Raw genomic sequence first — 18552 nt, forward strand, 5'->3', positions numbered from 1 at the left:
TCAAACTAACCCATAACTAAAATATAATTTATATCATGATATATATATATATATATACACTTTCTAAATATATCATGACTTATATTTAAATCTGCTAATATGCATACAAGTCTGTGAATTGTAAGCCATAACATAAAAAAACTAATATGAAAACCGAACGTTGGTCCGGGATCCTACAAAATTGGAACTTTAGCATATTTTAGATTCAATTCATCTATTTCGCGAAATTAAGTTATATTATTTATGGACATCTCTAAACAAATATGATGGTTTTGTTCAATTTACATATCTAGATGAGGGTATAACCGTACTATACCTCATTTTAAAAGATTAGTCTAAATTTTTCTATAAATCTAGGATACTCCAAATATTGTTTTTTCTTAAACACTGAGTGCCTCTTTGATGTTTTGTCCTGCTGTATTTTGCAAATCTACATTTCGAATTTTTTTTTGTAAATCTACAGAAATGTTCTAGGGGAAAATGCATTAACTTGGTCGATCGGTCGTACGAAAATTATGTTGACAAATTGAATAAATGATAAAAAAGAGAAACGAACACAAGACAAACCTATATAAAAGGGGATGTTTAGTTGGACAGACAAAAAATGTTTAATAAATGATAAAAAAGAAACGAACACAAGACAAACCTATATAAAAGGGGATGTTTAGTTGGACAGACAAAAAATGTGAAAGAGAAACGAACACACGTTTTCAGCAAGGTCAAAAGATGTCGTCTCGATTGGAACAAAAATCATTTAAAAACTAAAGAGGAAAAAATTTGACTACTGTGGCGTTGCACATGCTCGAATCATTAGAATCCTAATGCACGTATCATCTCACCCACTATATATTATGCATCCAAGTTGGCATCTTAGATTAAAAACAACCAAACCAACTCACCTCTCTCAGAAATATCTCTCTTTTCTCTCTCTGAAAAACAAAGATGGAAAAATCATCAATCCCGTGCTTATTATTCATACTTCTCACCATCACCACTACCATAATTTCATATTCGAATGCACAAAGAGAAGTTGGTAAGCTATATACATTTGATCTTGGTTTATTTTTCTATTTGGAAAACTGTTAACCAAGATTGGTGGATTGATATATGTAGAGGATGAAAGTGAATTTAGCTACGAGCGGAATCAAGAGAACGGGCCAGAGAAATGGGGGAAACTGAAGCCGGAATGGAAAATGTGCGGAAAGGGAGAGATGCAATCTCCAATTGATCTTTTGCACAAAAGAGTTAGAATTGTTTCACATCTTGGAAGGCTTACTAGAGACTACAAACCTGCCAATGCCACTCTCAGAAATAGAGGCCATGACATGATGGTATTATTACACATTTGTAGGTCACTCGTTTTTTGTAGAACCTATTAAAACAAATATTGTCTAAAACTCGGACAAATCCCAAAGATCTGCAGAAAGTCGTGTATTTTTGCTATTGTTTACCATCAATTTTCGTAGATGGTGGAATTTGATCCCTATCCTGGATCCATATGACGAGTCAACTACCTACTCCAAAAATAAAAACACTGGGCCGGGCCACACATTTGGTTCCTCATTTTTAAATTTCATAATTTTTATATATAATAATATAATTTTTTTTTTTTTGTGACAGGTGAGATTTGAAGAAGGGCCAGGTAGTATCAAGATCAATAACATTGAATATCAACTCCATCAGCTTCATTGGCATTCTCCCTCTGAGCATACTATCAATGGGAGAAGGTTTGAAAACTTAAATAAAAATTATTTAATTTCAACTATTTGATTTAAGCTAAACTTAGAGGTGTGATGACGTTTTACAGCTAGAGGCCTCTCACACGATCTTTAGGGGAAAATTTAAAACAAATTTACAAAAGACATTTGAAAACTTTCTAAAATTGATTTTTTTTTGGTGTAATTTTTAAAAAGTTTATCGTTAATATGGTAGATTTGCTCTGGAACTGCATATGGTTCACGAAAGCGCAAACGGAAGCTTGGCTGTAGTCACAGTGCTTTACAAAATCGGAAGGCCAGACTCTTTTCTCAGCTTGGTATAAATCGATCCATAACTGTGATTAGTTAAACATTTGACTAATAAAATTATTTCCAACCAATTTTTTTTTTTGTTTTTTTTTCTGGTTAGTTGGAAAATAAATTGTGTGCGATTACCGACCACAATGAGGCGGAGGTAAATATAGGAATGATTGATCCAAAGGACATCAAGTTTGGGAGCAGAAAATATTATAGATATATTGGATCACTTACCATTCCTCCTTGTACTCAAAATGTTATTTGGACCGTCATCAAAAAGGTACAATACTATATCATCAATACTATTAAAACAGCATCATGACCAATTGATACATGTTGTGTCCAACTTAAACAAATAAATCAAATATTTTATAATTGTAACCACCTTTATTAATCAATATGTAACCTCCTATCCAAAATTCTCGGACCATTTACAATTGGTTACGTTTTCCCCTTTTATCAATATCGAGTCCAATTTTTTTTGTTTTGAACTGAATTCAGCCCAAACTATTTTTATGCTATTTAATAATTTCAACCTTTTAATTGATGAATATAACACGTTACTTCATGTAATTAATTTACATGTAATTAATTTATGCAGTTACATTATTGATATATGATTAAAAAAACACAAATATAAAAATTAAATTTGTTAAAAAAATTAAAACAAAAAATTTACCCGCCCTTAGTGTATATATACTATTAAAACAGAAGTCATGATTTCTTTCATGTGTGATTTTTATATTTTGACCATCCATAGAAAATTTATTAAATCTTGCATAACTTAATTGTCATATCTTCCAATATCTTTATTTTTATTTAAAATACTAATAAGTATCTTAAAGAAATGTCTAACAACATCTTTCAAATATATTTTAGATCTCTTTTCAAAATAAATTTTGATATTAGTTAATTAAAAGTTTAATTATCACAAAGTATAATTAGAAACTAATTTTTTTTAGTTTTGATTGTGAATTTTTTTTAATAATTATATAAAATACTTTTAATAATATTTTAATGATAAAAAAAAATTATATAAAATACTTTGAATAATATTTTAATGATAATAACAATTTAAAATTGATTTAATTTTCAAAATTAAATTTAAGAAATATTCTAAGAGATGTCTTTTAAAAAAAAATATTCATATGTATTTCTAATTTAAATATAAAAATAGCTTATCTATTTAGCACAAAAACTATGACGTATTTCATAGGTGATTTTTTTAATTTAGACCACTTAAAAGTCATACCTTTAAATGTTTTTACCATGTAATACAATTAATTTACACTTTCTTTCATAGATAAAACATTTGATATTTATTCATGTCATATATATAAGACTTTAGTCTACTAAAAAATCAATTCGGTTTATTGTTTAAACATCTATACTAAATTGATTTAATTAATCAATATAAGTTCTCTATTATGTAGGTTCAACATAATTTAATTTTCACATATATTTCAAATTATAAATAAAATAAGAATTATGTAAATTAATATTGTTACATAATAATTTTTTTTCAAAATAAATTTTGTTACAAAATGGAAACTTTATAAATTTTGTAGTAATAATATTATACGCCACATAAATATTATTATTAAATTAGACAATATATAACACCGAATTATATTAATTTATTGATATATTTGATTGTATAACCTAAAATATTTTAGCATTAATGAAAATCCGCACGGTCCTGCGGGTCAAGATTTAGTTATTAATATTAGAACATGATCATTCTTATTTTTTCCAGTTTTATCTAAAATTTTCTTTAATGTCATTTTTGGGCGTATAACATCTAAATAGATCCGATTTCGTACAACAATTGAACTTAATATTCCTCCGGTTAATGTTGTAGTCATTTAAACCGGTTTGTTTTACTTTAATGTTAAATCAAATCATTAGAAACATGTTATTCTATGCGAATTAGCAAAAAAAACATGTTACATACAACAAAAGAACCCAAGTCGCTAGCAACAACGGACTATACTCTCATCATTGTTTTAAACGTGACTATTACTTTACACACAATATCACATAATCCACTGTACTAAAATGACTATTATTGCAGTATTGATTGCGTATCGACAACATAAGTTATTTTTATTTAAATCTGTGTGAACATAGATTAAATTTTTTTTTTGTAGAATTACATATATCTTCGTAGAACTTAGTAGATTTTCTTTACGTAACATTTGGGCTAAAAGTGAAGATAATAAATAATTAAATAAAATTTATTATGAAATTAAATTTAAAATTTAAAGTAGATAAATATGTAATGTTAAAAAGTATATGAAAAAATTAATCAACTTTTTAAAAAAATATTATAATTTTTTAAATGTTTTTACCAGATCAATCAATATGAAATCGCAGGTTAATAAGGAGTTTTTGAATTTTTTCCAATTTTTATCAGATTTTTAATTAACAGATTTTTTCCGTTAAATCTAAACCAGAGTATATATGGATTTACCGATTCAACCGTGACTCTGGATCGAATATAAAAAATATTGCTTGAAATTCAAACATTATAATAAAACATATTTTAAATATGTAAAAAATTATGAACATCAAACATATAACTGTCCACATTATATGTTTATAGTACTAAACTTATTGACAAGATAATTTGTTCTTTTTATCCTTTTTAGCTAAATTTAAAGTCTTGTTAACAAATTCAAAATTCAGCTTACAAACACTATTTAACATATTTAGAAAAATAAAATACAAAAATGAAAGATTAACATATTACCATTTTACAAAACACTAAAATATTAAAGTTTCAAATAATCTTATACTTGATAAAAAATAACTGTATGCAATATTTATAAAAATAAACATAAAAAATATATCTTCGCTTGACTTAAAAATGTAGTTAACTTAATTCTTATGACTCTTATTATTTCCATTTATATCCTATCTATTAGTTTATACTATTTGCATTTTTTTTAGGTAAGGACTGTGGCTAGACACCAAGTGAAACTGCTCCGAGTGGCTGTTCATGATGTAAGTTTTATTTAACTATATGTACATCATGAGTTTGCAATTATTTACTAATATGTGTTTGCAACATAATTTGCAGTATTCGGATACAAACGCCAGGCCGGTTCAACCCACAAATAAGCGTCCGGTCAAATTATACAAACCAAAATCTTCCTGAAGCAGACACAAATATAAAATGCATTTTATTATTTTATTTTATAATAAACAGTGTATTTATAATATTTGCATAATCGAGATTTCATTGTTACCATAATTAATTTATCTCTGTAATATCCAGAATGCATCTTTATGATTGTAATCTATAATATTTGCATAATCGAGATTTCATAGCATTTAAGCAAATATTCATTTTGTAGAAAATTTATTTTGACCAATTTTCTTTTTCCAAAAATAAAATATTTTAGACACAAAATATATTAGAAGATAATATTACCGTCTACAATAATCTTGTAGTATTTTAAATTATATAAATAAAACAATATATTTATTTATAAAATTCGCAATATACTAAATTGGTAAATTACTTTGTATTTATTTTAAATTCAACATGGAAGAAAAAAATATCCTACATAAACATCATTTTCAGTATAGCTAAATAAAATTTTAAAATGTATAGTATGCAAACTTTAGAAATTGAAAAAATTATATATTGAAGGAGATTCTATATTTAATTATTTCAGATAATGAATTTATTGTACCAAAAAAATATTTAGTGTGTAATAAAGATTAATAACAAAATAATTTATGTATAAAGTAAATATTATATTAATAATGTAGAATAAGAAACCTAAACAATATGATTACAGAGTTACACATACTAAATATAAATCATATAATTAAAATATTCACTATAATATCAAAGTTATACATTTATAAAATCAAAAATATTTGCACGAATGTGAGGATCAAACTCTAAGGACATTTTTAATGGTTGGCTTTATTTCTATTTTCAAAACTTTTTTTTCATAATTAATAGAAAATGATACAACAATTGTTCGATTAGTTTGTTTCACTTCTTTCTTGTAAAAATGATATTTCAAGTATATTCAATCATTCACTTTACCATAAATTATTAATAGCACCTTTAATTTTTTATGTTTTCTAATGTTACTAATTATTTTATTTTAACAATAATCTAACAAAATTACTATTTAATATAAGTCAAACATAATCATATAATAAAACTTTTATATGACATAAATAAACAAACGAATAACATCATATTTTATAATATATATATATATATATATATGTATATAACATAAATAAACAAACAAAGAACATGCCATGACCTGCTCTACATAAAAAAAAAATTTACGTAAAATAAAAAAATTTACATAATTAAACTTAGTTTTTTTTTGATTAATTTGGGGGTATCCCAGGCCCATGGACAGACCCAAACTAATCTCCAAGGGGAAGTACAGCCCACGGATAGACCCTTTCTCCGGGTATTCAAATGGGCCCTAAAGCATAGGCCCATATACGTGTTAGGTGACCAGGATAATTGTGACTTTGTTTCGCGCAGCAGGTGGATCGAACCTGAAACGTATTGGTGTCTCAGTCCCGTCTCCTTACCATTCGACCACAATCACCCTGTCATAATTAAGCTTAGTTATAAGTTGAAACAAACATGTCATTCCAATAAGTTAGGTGAATCTACTTTAGTTGTTGCAAGACTTGGTTTGGTTAATTGGTTTGGTAGAATAGCTTTTTAGATCTAGTTTCACATTATATTGAATCGACTTTTGAGGATTAAACATACATAAACTAATGCAGAACTTTTAGCAAAAAAAAAAAAAAAAAAAACTAATGCAGGACGGCAGAAGTTTACAATTTGTTATTCTATCGAACCAATCCCAAATCAAACGAAACGAACCAAACAAAACCAACTCCGGTTAAAACTAAATTTAATCAAACCAAACCGAAATTGAAATTGATTTGGTCATTAAAACTTGGCCTAAGCGCAAAAGACAAAACAGCATTCTCTCTTTCGATTCACGTCTCTGCGAGTGTCATCGACCTCCTGATCGGATCGGATCGCATCGCATCGCCGATCTGGAGATATCGATTTGAGAGTCCACAAAGGTTAGAGATTTACAAAGATCATGGCAGTGGTGGATGTTCACCGGTTCGCAGAGTCAATCACTTGTCATGCTTGGAGTCCTGATCACTCCAGTAATTTTCTTGACACATGCTCTTGTCTTTTGTTTCTTTTGTCGGTGCCTCTTGTTCAAAGGAGGAATCTTTGTTTAGATCGCTTCATATATATATATATATATTATTAGTAGCTTAATTTAAACAAAGATAGCAGTCGAAGATTGGTAGTTGATGAGATTTTCTAAATAGATGAACTCACTCACTCTCTTGTTACAATGTCTTTTGTAACCATTTATGTAAAAAGTTGTTTCCTTTTATTTTTCTTGTAGTGGTTGCGTTTTGTCCTAACAATAATGAAGTTCACATCTATAAATCAGTACAAGACCAGTGGGAGAGGTTACATGTCCTCGAAAAGGTGAAGCCTTTCTGAAACTAATGAGCTAGCATGCGCTCCTCTTTACAGCTTGAATCTCCCTTACAATCAGTTTTTTTGTTTTGTTTTGAATCTGTTGCAGCATGACCAAATTGTTTCTGGAATAGATTGGAGCTCAAAGTCCAACAAAATCGTCACTGTTTCCCATGACAGGAACTCGTGAGTTGCCCAACCTTTTATATCCCTCCCTCAGAGGAAACTTTGTATGAGAAACTGGGTTCACTGTTCTCATTATTCGTTAAAACTGTGTTTGATATTCCTCAAGGTACGTGTGGAGCCTGGAAGGAGGTGAGTGGGTACCGACTCTTGTTATCCTTAGACTAAACCGTGCTGCACTTTGTGTCCAGTGGAGTCCAAAAGGTAAATGTATCAGATCCAAAAGTTACTAGTTATTTAGATTCTTTGTCTAGGTAAAATATGTAATCTACTTTTCCCTACAAATGTCTGCAGCTTCTAATCTGTTTTCCCATTTTTTTTTTTATTCAATTTCCTTTAGAGAACAAGTTTGCTGTTGGAAGTGGTGCTAAAACTGTTTGCATATGCTATTATGAGCAAGAGAATAACTGGTGATTTTCTCTAATATTCTCATTATTAATCGATTTATATTTTTTTAATTCGTGTTAAGTTTTGGCATTTTGGTACCTGACATTGCTTGGTTTTACTGTTCTCAGGTGGGTCAGTAAACTTATCCGGAAACGGCATGAATCTTCAGTCACAAGTGTTGCTTGGCATCCTAATAATGTGCGTGCAATCAACACAACCTCGTGTACTTCAGTAGCTAAAATATTAATTAGGCTGGCGACTGTATCGAGTACATACATGGTGGCTAGAATAGAATAATAATCTCCACAGACTAGCTAATCTTCTAACTCATGGTCTGTTTTTGCATTAGATTCTTCTGGCAACGACATCTACAGATGGAAAATGTCGGGTATTTTCAACATTCATCAAAGGAGTAGACGTAAAGTAAGCTCATGACTTGAACATCTACTTGAAAACCATTTTTGAGAATGTAGGCCAGTTTCTTATTTGTCTTCACTGACTGGGATGATACAGGGATCCAAAAGCAGGCTCACCAGCAGAATCTAAATTTGGGGAGGTTTGTTTTCTTTGGCAGGCTTCCTTGTTTTTGTAATATACTAATAATGCTTATGCCTTCTCTCCACCCTCTCATCTAACACTGGGGAGGTTTTTTTTCGGCTGTGTCTGTTGTTGAAACAGCAAATTCTACAGCTTGATCTTTCATACTCTTGGGCTTTTGGTGTGAAATGGTCTCCAAGTGGAAACACCTTGGCTTATGTAGGTCAGAATATCCTTAACACTTAGCCCATTGCAATCTACTGAAATCATACAATGGAACTTATCTTGGTTACATAATTGTTGTCTGTATGTGTGATCTTGTATAGGTCATAGCTCAATGATTTACTTTGTTGATGACGTCGGTCCTTCTCCTTTAGCTCAAAGCGTTGCGTTTAGAGATTTGCCTCTTCGTGATGTGGGTCAGCATCCACCTTTCTTTTATATTTTGAGAACCTGGTCTTCTCCTTGTGTTGTGTCCTGAACTGATATATATTGTATGGAACTTTCTATCTCAGGTCCTCTTTATTTCGGAGAAAATGGTGATAGGCGTTGGTTATGACACCAACCCAATGGTGTTTGCTGCAGATGATACTGGCATATGGTGTGTAACTCTCAGAATCCTCTTATTATAAGCTTAGATCACGGGCCAGATAACTACTTCTGAAATGATCCACTCACCGATGATTGCTTTGTTATGAGCTTTTGGTTTTGGTCTGTAGGAGTTTTGTCAGATACATCGGAGAGAAGAAAGCGGTATCCTCAGGTTCCAGTTATAGTTCGCAGGTACATACCAAAGTTCTATTTCTTGCAATATGTCTGTGTTTTTAGCCTTACAGTATATAATCTGAGTGAAGCTTTTAGCTTATTCCTTAATTTTCGTTATGTTATTATGTTTACAGTTTTCGGAAGCATTTACGAAGTTCTACGGTCAGTCAAAGGCTACAACAGCCAACGACGGTTCTGAATCCTCTAAATCACGTGGGGGCGTTCATGATAACTGCATTAAGTAAGAAAAAAAATGTGTCTTAAGCTAATTTTGCTTTTACAAAATCACTTTCAAGACACAGTCTGTCTCTTTTACTCTATAGAGATATTGACCTGTAAAATTACCTGAAACTTGCAGTTCCGTTGTTCCTCTTAGCAAAGCTGGGAGTCCTAAAGTAATGCGATTCAGCACTTCAGGTCAGTCACTAGTTCAGAATTAACATATTCCTTCATGGAATCATCCTAATCATTTGCTTGTATATTGGGTTTGTTATAGGATTGGATGGCAAAATAGCCATATGGGATCTAGAGAACATGCAAGAAGAGCTTGGCCATCAGTTTTAATAAACACAGAAATAAAACAAATCTGGATCACAAGGTTTTTCTTAATCTGTATATCAGATTTCTTTTTTTCGTTCCCTGCCTTTTGTAACCCTTTTTCAGTTTCGTAATTGTGTCACTTTGTAAACTACAATAAGCCTTGCAGAGCTATGTCCTTTGCCTCCGGATCTTTGTTATATCTTCTTGAATGCTACATGATTGATCCATTTTTAGTTTTATATAGCATCTTATAACGCCTTTTTCTGTTTAACTTGGCATTACATCTGCTGATGGATGACAGATAACCATTATCCTTTGATTTTTTCTCACTGATTGCGAAATTAACTACTGTCCTAAGCATCTTCTAGAAGCAGATATACAGCTTGAAGAACAATCGATTATGACTTGTCCACAACGTCGGTGCGTTGCAATATCATAGTAAGTTGGTCAGGAGTTGGAAAACTTGACCACCGGTGTGTGCCTTTAAGAAACAGATGTTGGCTACATGTTCGATGACCATAGTATACATCGTGAAATCGAAACTGGAAGCACTAAATGGAACTACTAGTATCCATTATCATGGTGGTTTAACAAATCTCTAAGGCAAGAACAGCATCAAACGTCCTCCTTTCATCCCAAGCTTTTCTGCGCAAGAGAATATCTGATGCTGCAAGAGTTTCGACTTTTTCCTTTCCTTCTGGAACAGAAGATTCTGACAATGACTCACCTTGTGCAACTGATCCATTTAGTTTCAACCTCCTCTTATCTTCATTCACAGCTTCAATGGGTTGCTAAGGAGAAAAAGAAAGAAAGAACGAACTTTGATCAGAACATAAGCTATCAATGTGACTATTAACAAAGTGGTGAGAAGGAGTGGCAAACACTTGCCTTGTTCTGGTTCTCACTACAAGAATCTTGATACTTAGAATGCATACAACGAACAGAAACAGCTCTCTGTGCCTTCAATCTCACAGATGGAACCCGATTCAATGGTCCAAAAGAGCTTCTCGACCAAATCTGAGGATGAACCACAAACCCCTGAAGCCATCATGTCACTCGTGCTCCAGTCTTCCTCCTGTTGATCAGGCGAATGACGAAACCGATATGGATTTTGCTCAGTTTTGTTCTGTTTCTCCTTTACCGCCGCTACATTCTTCGTCATCTGCCTCGCCTGTTCCTCTGGTTTAGTCGGTTTCCTAACAAGAGGCGTATCTAAAGTCAAGGCTTTAGCTGCTGGCAAGAACCTTCCCATCATTAGATCATGTGTACTAGAACTCTTTGCATCTGCCACATGATTAGCTCTAGTTTCAGATTTCCTCATTGCTTATGCGTGCTCACATGTCATGAGTCCATCCTCACGAACTAAACCAACTGAAGATATGTACACTAACTAGGATTTAATCCTATAATTATTGATGTTTTATACACAATTATATAATTATTTTTCGTTGAATTTATTGATATTTTGTTTTTAAGTTTTCTCTATTTGTTTTAAATAGAGGCGAGCAAAATTTATGTCGCATCTTATCTAGTCCTACTGAGATATATTCTTGATTTATGGTTCATGTAGTAATACTTTTTTCGTATGCTATTTCATGGTCTCACTTTAGAATAAATTGGAACGGGATCTAAACAGAATTTCATGTGGGATAAAATTCATGTACAGTATAATTTTTTGATCTATTTTTGATTCTTCTTTGATAATAGAAGATGACGAAATGAAAATGGGAATTCCAAAATCAGATTTATATACTCTTGGAAAACCAAAGTGTTTAAAAAAAATTTGAAAGAGGTATAACATTCTTTAACTGTACTAGCCATGTACATGTCATCATACAATCTCTATGTCAATTCATTTTTTCTAGTTTTTGCCATTTCCAAGGCTATTGGGATCTACCACATTAACACACGAGGCTCAATAATTAAAACTACAAACATAACCCAATAAGTTAAAAATAGAAAAATATTCATCTTATCGGCTATTAAATCAAAGCTAATTCTTTATATTATGTTGCTTCTAGTTCTTTCCAATATGGCATCATCATGAGTTCATTTTCCCCTGCATATTTAGATCACCAACATTTCATCTCCTTCTAGTAATTATTGTGTTCCACATCTGCTTCTTCACATTTTTTGTGGGCATACAGTTCATCAATTGGAACTAAACAATCATTAGATACATTTGATAAGAACTTGAATCTTATCTTCAACATTTAAGCGTTTTCACCTAAAATGGAATAAGCTTCGTTTTAGACACTTGACTCCACTATACTAAAAAAAACTCAATAAGAATAAAATCGAGTACAAACCTCTCCAAGACGTATAAAAATCCAATAAAACCACCGACCAAACTTAATAGTACGACATATCATGGTTAATGTGGTATTATGATAAGGTTTGGAGATGCTATATATCAAGAAGCTTAAAGGTAAGAGTAGTGGTGTTGAGTCTTACCAATGGAATGACATGGATGACGCAGAATGATGAAGGCACATGAAGTTTTGTTGAAACAAAGTAAAGAGACTGGCTAAGAAGTTGACTGAAAACACGGAAAACATTTGTAGAAGATAACAAAGTACATTGACTTAAAACAAAAGTAAGATGTTTTAGATTTTTTACTTATTCCACAAAAATAGATTTTCTATATGTTAAAGGTACTTTTTTATATTTTTAAGAAACATTAAATGAAAATATTTGAATTGATTAAATTTCATTGGTGAAAAGTTATTGGAAAATGTATAATAAAATAAAATAAAAATTAAATTATAAACATTTATTGAATTCTTAATAAGCGTGAATACTTTAAAAAATCTTACTTTCGGAGTATAATGTAGAATCCTTGATGGTGAGATGCTCCAAACGCTTTGGATTGATCGAAAGATGGCACACATCATCCTTTGGATTCTTTCTAAGCAATTATGATCGTAGCGTGAACAAGATACATATAATCATGTAATCGATTTGCAAAACACAAAACTCTTTTAGACTAAATAAATTCAAAATAGCTAGTGGTATCTGCAAAGACATGATATAACTGGTCCTCTTTTAAACATTTCTATATAGATTCAAGAAAGAGCGCCTCTCGACAAAATTATTTTTTTCGCAGGTGGGACAACTGAAGGGGCAGCAGCATACAAAGTCAGTTGTAACATTATATCATAACAACCATCTTCAAAACTGGTTTCAATTTTAACAGTATAAATGAAATTACAGTAAAATAAGCAACTGTTTGGACAACAAAATAAGTAGAATCTAAGATTGGTAGGAGCATCAATAAATTTTTGCCTATTCACTTGTAAAATTTTAAGCTATTTTACGAAAGGATGAAGCTCAAAACCAGAAGCCACCATCTTCCGGGCGAATGATGAAACCGATATGGATTTTGCTCAGTTTTGTCCTTTACCACCACTACCTTCTTTGTCGCCTCCCCAGTTCCTCTGGTTTAGGTGGTTTCCTAGCAAGAAGTGTTTCTGAAGTCAAGGCATTAGCTGCTGGCAAGAATCTCCCTATCATCAGATCCTGAGTTTGTCTATCTCTTGTTAAGGTACCAAACGGCTCTACTAGTACCCCATGACCACTGACCTTACTACAGTTGAAGAAGAAAGACTAAGATCTTGAAAGCATCTCAGCTGCATCACAATAAGTATCATCACTATCATCATCATCATACCGAGTACTATAGCTCTTTGCATCCTCCACATGATTAGCTCTAGCTTCAGTTTCTCTACAAACTCTCCCAGGAGGAAGCTTTGGCTCAATATGTATAGCTCAACAAAAGCTTGAACATCCTGTTTCCTTTCGTCTTTAGGCTTTCCTAGTTTATGTTCCCATTGCAAAGGGGCAGTTCCTGGATTCCTAACAGGACCTGACTTAATATCAGATTTGGAAACCGGTGGAGAAGGAGGAGGGATCTTGTTGGTTACTGAATCAGAGGATCTTCTTTTGATCTTGGATTCAGAAGCTTGTATAGGCCTCTTCTAATAGATAGAAAAAGGCGATTGAATCATTACAAAGACTTGCAGTAACTTGAAACTTCATGTAAGTTTGCAGCAACCTCTTAATCTAGAAGTTTCTTGTCAAGTATCTAAGCCATGATTAATATAAATTGTCAGAGAAGCATCGATTCTGCAACCCAAAATCGTCAAGAATAGAAGCTCAGTAATGCAAAATATTTTAAGTACTATTATATTTTGAGGTTGTTTTCTATCGATCGAGCACTGTTTTTATATCGGCTTTACAAGCTCCGAGATAAACAAACTGCGACTGGTTAGAGACACCAGTTTACCAAGATATTTGAAAGTTAAAGTACAACGACTTGAAGAAATGGATCAAGATAAAATGGATAAGATGAAACGGACTAAGGGATACTACTTGGTCTAAAACCAAAAATAAAACATATAAAAGGAAACAAAAGAGTTCTCTTCTTCTTTATCCCTCAAAACTTCACCAAGAGGTCTGTCTAATCAAATTAACAATAAAAAAACAACATTAGACAATTTAGAGTTCATCGTGAGACTCATCCTCCTCCTCGGTCGCTCCTTCTCCACCCGCACCACCTGGTGCACCACCTGACCTCTGATAAACGGCCGTGATGATTGGGTTACACACTGCCTCTACTTCCTTCAACTTCTCATCATACTCTTCCTTCTCTGAGTTTTGGTTCTCGTCAAGCCACTCCAATGCTTCTTTGGTCGCTGCTTCAATCTTCTCCTTCTCGTCACCCTCAAGTTTGTCCGCGAGCTTGTCCTTGTCGTTTATTTGGTTCTTCATGTTGTACACGTATGTCTCGAGGCTGTTCCTGGCGTCGATTCTCTCCTTCACCTTCTTGTCTTCCTCTGCAAACTCCTCTGCCTCCTTCACCATCCGGTCAATCTCTTCTTGGCTCAGACGTCCCTTCTCGTTTGTGATTGTGATCTTCTCTGATTTACCACTTGCCTTGTCCTCTGCTTTCACGTTCAGGATACCGTTGGCGTCCACTTCAAACGTGACCTCGATTTGAGGTGTTCCTCTGCCAAAACAAAAGAGTGTTATGATTATTCATATTAATGATTCTTAGTCCAAGATTTGCATATCATGAACAAACAAAGATGAAGACAAACCTTGGGGCTGGTGGAATTCCGGTAAGGTCGAAGTTCCCGAGCAGCCTGCAGTCCTTGGTGAGACTTCGCTCACCTTCAAAGACCTGAATTGAGACAGTGGTCTGTTGGTCTTGGTATGTCGTGAAAACCTGAGACTTCTTGGTTGGAATAACTGTGTTTCTCGGGATAAGTTTTGTCATCACTCCTCCCACGGTCTCAATACCCAAAGTGAGTGGTGCAACGTCAAGAAGAAGGATATCTTTGGTCTCGTCACCACCTTCTCCGCTAAGAATACCACCCTGGACAGCCGCACCGTAAGCAACAGCTTCGTCGGGGTTCACACCCTTGTTGGGCTCTTTTCCTTCGAAGAAGTCCTTCAACAACTGCTGAACCTTTGGGATTCTGGTACTTCCACCAACAAGGACAATCTCATCGATCTGACTCTTCTGTAGACCAGCATCATCCATGGCCTTCTTCACTGGTCCCATGGTCTTCCTGAACAAGTCGTTGTTAAGCTCCTCAAAACGAGCTCTGGTGAGTGGCTCAGAGAAATCAAGACCATCAAAGAGAGACTCAATCTCAACACGGACTTGGTGCTGGCTACTAAGAGCTCTCTTGGCCCTCTCACATTCCCTGCGGAGCTTTCCAAGAGCCTTGTTGTCCTTGCTGATGTCCTTTTGGTGCTTCTTCTTGATCAACTTGATAAAGTAATCCATGATCCTGTGGTCAAAGTCCTCACCTGCGCAAGAAGATCACAAACACAAAAGAGGGTTAGCAACATCATCGTAATGATACAGAACATGAATTTGTTATGCAAGTATAAGTTACCTCCCAAGTGAGTGTCACCATTTGTGGATAGAACCTCGAACACTCCGTTGTCAATGGTCAAAACACTGACATCAAAGGTACCACCACCAAGGTCAAAGACAAGGATGTTCTTCTCACCACCCTTCTTGTCAAGACCGTAGGCAATAGCAGCAGCAGTGGGTTCGTTGATGATTCTGGCAACATTGAGACCAGCAATAACACCAGCGTCCTTTGTAGCCTGCCTCTGGGCATCGTTGAAGTAAGCTGCACACAATCAATACCAGATAAAGAATCAATAAAACCGTATATATAAACAGCATATGATGAAGCGGAATTGACAATAAGCTAACCTGGAACAGTGACAACAGCGTCCTTGATTTTCTTGCCAAGGTAAGCTTCAGCAGTCTCCTTCATCTTAGTCAAGATCATGGCACTGACCTCCTCAGGAGAGAAAACCTTAGTCTCACCATCCTTGATCTTGACTTGAATGTATGGCTTGCCATCCTTGTCCACAATCTGGTAAGGAACAAGCTTCCTATCCTTCTGAACCTCTTTGTCCGCGAATCTGCCATGACAAAAAACAAAGCAAGAATTAAAGAAACAGTCAAATACGCAAAACAAGACAAACAGAAACTTCCAGAAAGAGAATGCACTTACTTTCGCCCGATCAATCTCTTGACATCAAAAACAGTCCTCTCAGGATTAACAGCCGCCTGATTCTTAGCAGCCTCACCAATAAGCCTCTCATTGTCAGTGAAACCAACCCACGAAGGAGTGATACGGTTTCCTTGGTCATTGGCAATGATCTCAACATGACCATTCTTGTAAACACCAACACAAGAGTAGGTAGTACCAAGATCTATCCCTATCACCGTTCCCAACTTGGTTGCCTCTTCTTTAGCAGTTGAAAACGCAAATAAACATCCTGAAACATTACGTATTTATATATTCCATCAGTCAATAATCAAAACACACAAATCTCCCAAACCGTAACCTAATTTTCACACCACATTATACAGCAAACGAATCATTATGAACAAATTATCTTTAGATCGTGATCATTAGAGTATCGATCTAACATCTGAAGATCGCAAAAATGTAATCCATCAAATCTCGCAAATAAACATTAACGAAACCATAAACAACATTATCAAGTAAACGAATCATTATCGAGCAAATCGTGATTGGAGTATCGATCTGATAACGCAGATCGCAAAACTGTAAATGATATTCAAATCTAAGAGAACAGATCGAGAAGTAGAGATCTGAGAGATCACTCACCGAAGAAGATGATCGCGAGCACAACGGTGCCGTTTGCTCCGAACGAGCGAGCCATAGCGAGTACTTTGTGTGTCTGTGTGTTTGAGCTCTCTTTAGATCTCTCTCTTTTTTTTCCTTCTGCGCTTCTTTTTATTTAATTTTAATTTTAGTTACTTCGCTGGGAGCATTTTATATAGGGGTAGTCTCCGGAGGCGCTTTTTTTGGGAAGACCACGAAACGTAGACTTATGTCATCGACAACTACGTGGACCAATGAGGTTGCTGCGATCTGTCGCGCTAGCCAATCAGATCGGGTCTTGTGTTGGAGTAATCTTGGCCGTTGGTTACTTTCTAGTATTATGTTTCTTTTTTTCGTTTGAGAGAATGGGCTTTCTTTCCTTTTTGTTTAGGCCCAGTCTTGATTCGATTCTATTTTGAGAAATATTTACATGTTTATGTTGTTCTGATCATCATGAACTAATTAAGGACCAAAACATATCATTGATCATCAATTTCACACATTAATTTTCTGGTAGTATTTGAATGCTGTGACAATAAATAGGCCAAAATAGGAAGAGATTGTACCAAAGAAATGGAAAAATGAGCCTGATATAGTAGAGGTGGAATTGTGGAAATCCAGAAAGGAAATAATTCAACTCAGATTTGGGACCAAACTCGAATCAGATAATAATTCAACTTCTAACTTATACTACTCCATAATTTGTTTTTGCACAAAAATAAACCTACCTGGTTCCATTAACTGGTGATGACGTTATTAGCAACATGTTTATATTATAAAAATAGGAATACTACAGTTTTTTATTTTTTGAAAAAAATAAAGTGTTTTCAAAACTAAACAGAGATTTAATGAGTATTCAGAAAATGCTTGTAAATTTTCAAAACTTATGAAGCTTTTCAAAAAAAAGATAGTTAATGTGGTAACATGACATCAGCGTTTTTTTCTCTGTCTCTTTCTTTGCGTTCTTTAGTTCTTTGTGTCTCTTTGTGTTGTGAAGAAGAGAAACACGAGAACCCTTATTTACAATTCCCCTAATTCGATTTTGTTTAAGTCAATAGGGTCAGGCCGGATCGGATCAAAGCAATCAGTTTTTGTGAGTTAGACAATCACTGTTCCTCAAACGCATTTTAAATATTTAAACTTGATTTTAAAATTTTAATTAGAGAGGGCGAATTGGAATTGATAAAAAAAAGATTGGAGGATTATATATGAAACGATTTTTATATTTTTGGGTGGTTTCGTGAGGAGTTGTGAGGATAGATAGGAATCCTATCATACGATTATATGTTTACAACGGGTTTAAGCCAGTCATCCCCCCTCCCCTTTTACGTGTTCAAAAAGCGAGAGAGGCAGTCCATTTCTCACGTGCGTCATTTATTTGCCGACAGTTTCTCACTCTGGTTATACACAAGTACCTACCATATGTTCTACATTTATCTTAGAAATCTCAAACTTA

At 33.7% G+C, this 18552-nt stretch overlaps 3 protein-coding genes and 1 pseudogene across 3 annotated transcripts; 2 read left to right on the forward strand and 2 right to left on the reverse strand.

The window, feature by feature from the left end:
• Nucleotides 1–809: 809 nt before the first annotated feature.
• LOC106385338 (alpha carbonic anhydrase 2) lies at nt 810–5360 on the forward strand. Its single transcript, XM_013825272.3, has 7 exons — nt 810–1033; nt 1114–1331; nt 1621–1727; nt 1933–2035; nt 2128–2295; nt 4968–5021; nt 5098–5360. Exons 1-7 carry the CDS (start codon nt 943–945, stop codon nt 5173–5175), a joined length of 819 nt encoding a protein of 272 aa, XP_013680726.1. The 5' UTR covers nt 810–942; the 3' UTR covers nt 5176–5360.
• Nucleotides 5361–6972: 1612 nt separating this feature from the next.
• Nucleotides 6973–10191, forward strand: LOC106387847 (actin-related protein 2/3 complex subunit 1A-like). The gene is made up of 15 exons (XM_013827775.3): nt 6973–7193; nt 7445–7530; nt 7631–7707; nt 7814–7908; nt 8045–8114; nt 8220–8289; nt 8441–8514; nt 8605–8647; nt 8770–8851; nt 8955–9043; nt 9144–9229; nt 9348–9411; nt 9528–9634; nt 9752–9810; nt 9890–10191. The coding sequence occupies exons 1-15, from the start codon at nt 7124–7126 to the stop codon at nt 9955–9957; spliced, it is 1140 nt and encodes a 379-aa protein (XP_013683229.1). The 5' UTR covers nt 6973–7123; the 3' UTR covers nt 9958–10191.
• Nucleotides 10192–13341: 3150 nt separating this feature from the next.
• Nucleotides 13342–13971, reverse strand: LOC111203588 (annotated as a pseudogene).
• A 286-nt stretch (nt 13972–14257) lies between these two features.
• On the reverse strand, nt 14258–17297 carry LOC106437759 (heat shock 70 kDa protein BIP2-like). Its single transcript, XM_048752416.1, has 6 exons — nt 17100–17297; nt 16476–16743; nt 16169–16383; nt 15840–16082; nt 15033–15750; nt 14258–14941 (listed from the first exon to the last, which is right to left on the reverse strand). The coding sequence occupies exons 1-6, from the start codon at nt 17152–17154 to the stop codon at nt 14431–14433; spliced, it is 2010 nt and encodes a 669-aa protein (XP_048608373.1). The 5' UTR covers nt 17155–17297; the 3' UTR covers nt 14258–14430.
• Nucleotides 17298–18552: the final 1255 nt, after the last annotated feature.

The sequence above is a fragment of the Brassica napus genome, chromosome C3 (genome assembly GCF_020379485.1).
Source record: "Brassica napus cultivar Da-Ae chromosome C3, Da-Ae, whole genome shotgun sequence".
NCBI classification, from domain to species: domain Eukaryota; kingdom Viridiplantae; phylum Streptophyta; class Magnoliopsida; order Brassicales; family Brassicaceae; genus Brassica; species Brassica napus.

What these genes read in the sequence shown, in the direction of transcription:
- LOC106387847 (XM_013827775.3), top strand. Translation starts at nt 7,124, where the DNA reads ATGGCAGTGGTGGATGTTCACCGGTTCGCAGAGTCAATCACTTGTCAT. An exon ending in GGTTACATGTCCTCGAAAAG is followed by an intron (nt 7,531 to 7,630) that starts GTGAAGCCTTTC and finishes AATCTGTTGCAG; the next exon opens with CATGACCAAATTGTTTCTGG. An exon ending in AAACACCTTGGCTTATGTAG is followed by an intron (nt 8,852 to 8,954) that starts GTCAGAATATCC and finishes GATCTTGTATAG; the next exon opens with GTCATAGCTCAATGATTTAC.
- LOC106385338 (XM_013825272.3), top strand. Translation starts at nt 943, where the DNA reads ATGGAAAAATCATCAATCCCGTGCTTATTATTCATACTTCTCACCATC. An exon ending in GAATGCACAAAGAGAAGTTG is followed by an intron (nt 1,034 to 1,113) that starts GTAAGCTATATA and finishes TGATATATGTAG; the next exon opens with AGGATGAAAGTGAATTTAGC. An exon ending in TCCGAGTGGCTGTTCATGAT is followed by an intron (nt 5,022 to 5,097) that starts GTAAGTTTTATT and finishes CATAATTTGCAG; the next exon opens with TATTCGGATACAAACGCCAG.
- LOC106437759 (XM_048752416.1), bottom strand. Translation starts at nt 17,154, where the DNA reads ATGGCTCGCTCGTTCGGAGCAAACGGCACCGTTGTGCTCGCGATCATC. An exon ending in GCTCGCGATCATCTTCTTCG is followed by an intron (nt 16,744 to 17,099) that starts GTGAGTGATCTC and finishes GTAATGTTTCAG; the next exon opens with GATGTTTATTTGCGTTTTCA. An exon ending in CGCTGTTGTCACTGTTCCAG is followed by an intron (nt 16,083 to 16,168) that starts GTTAGCTTATTG and finishes GATTGTGTGCAG; the next exon opens with CTTACTTCAACGATGCCCAG.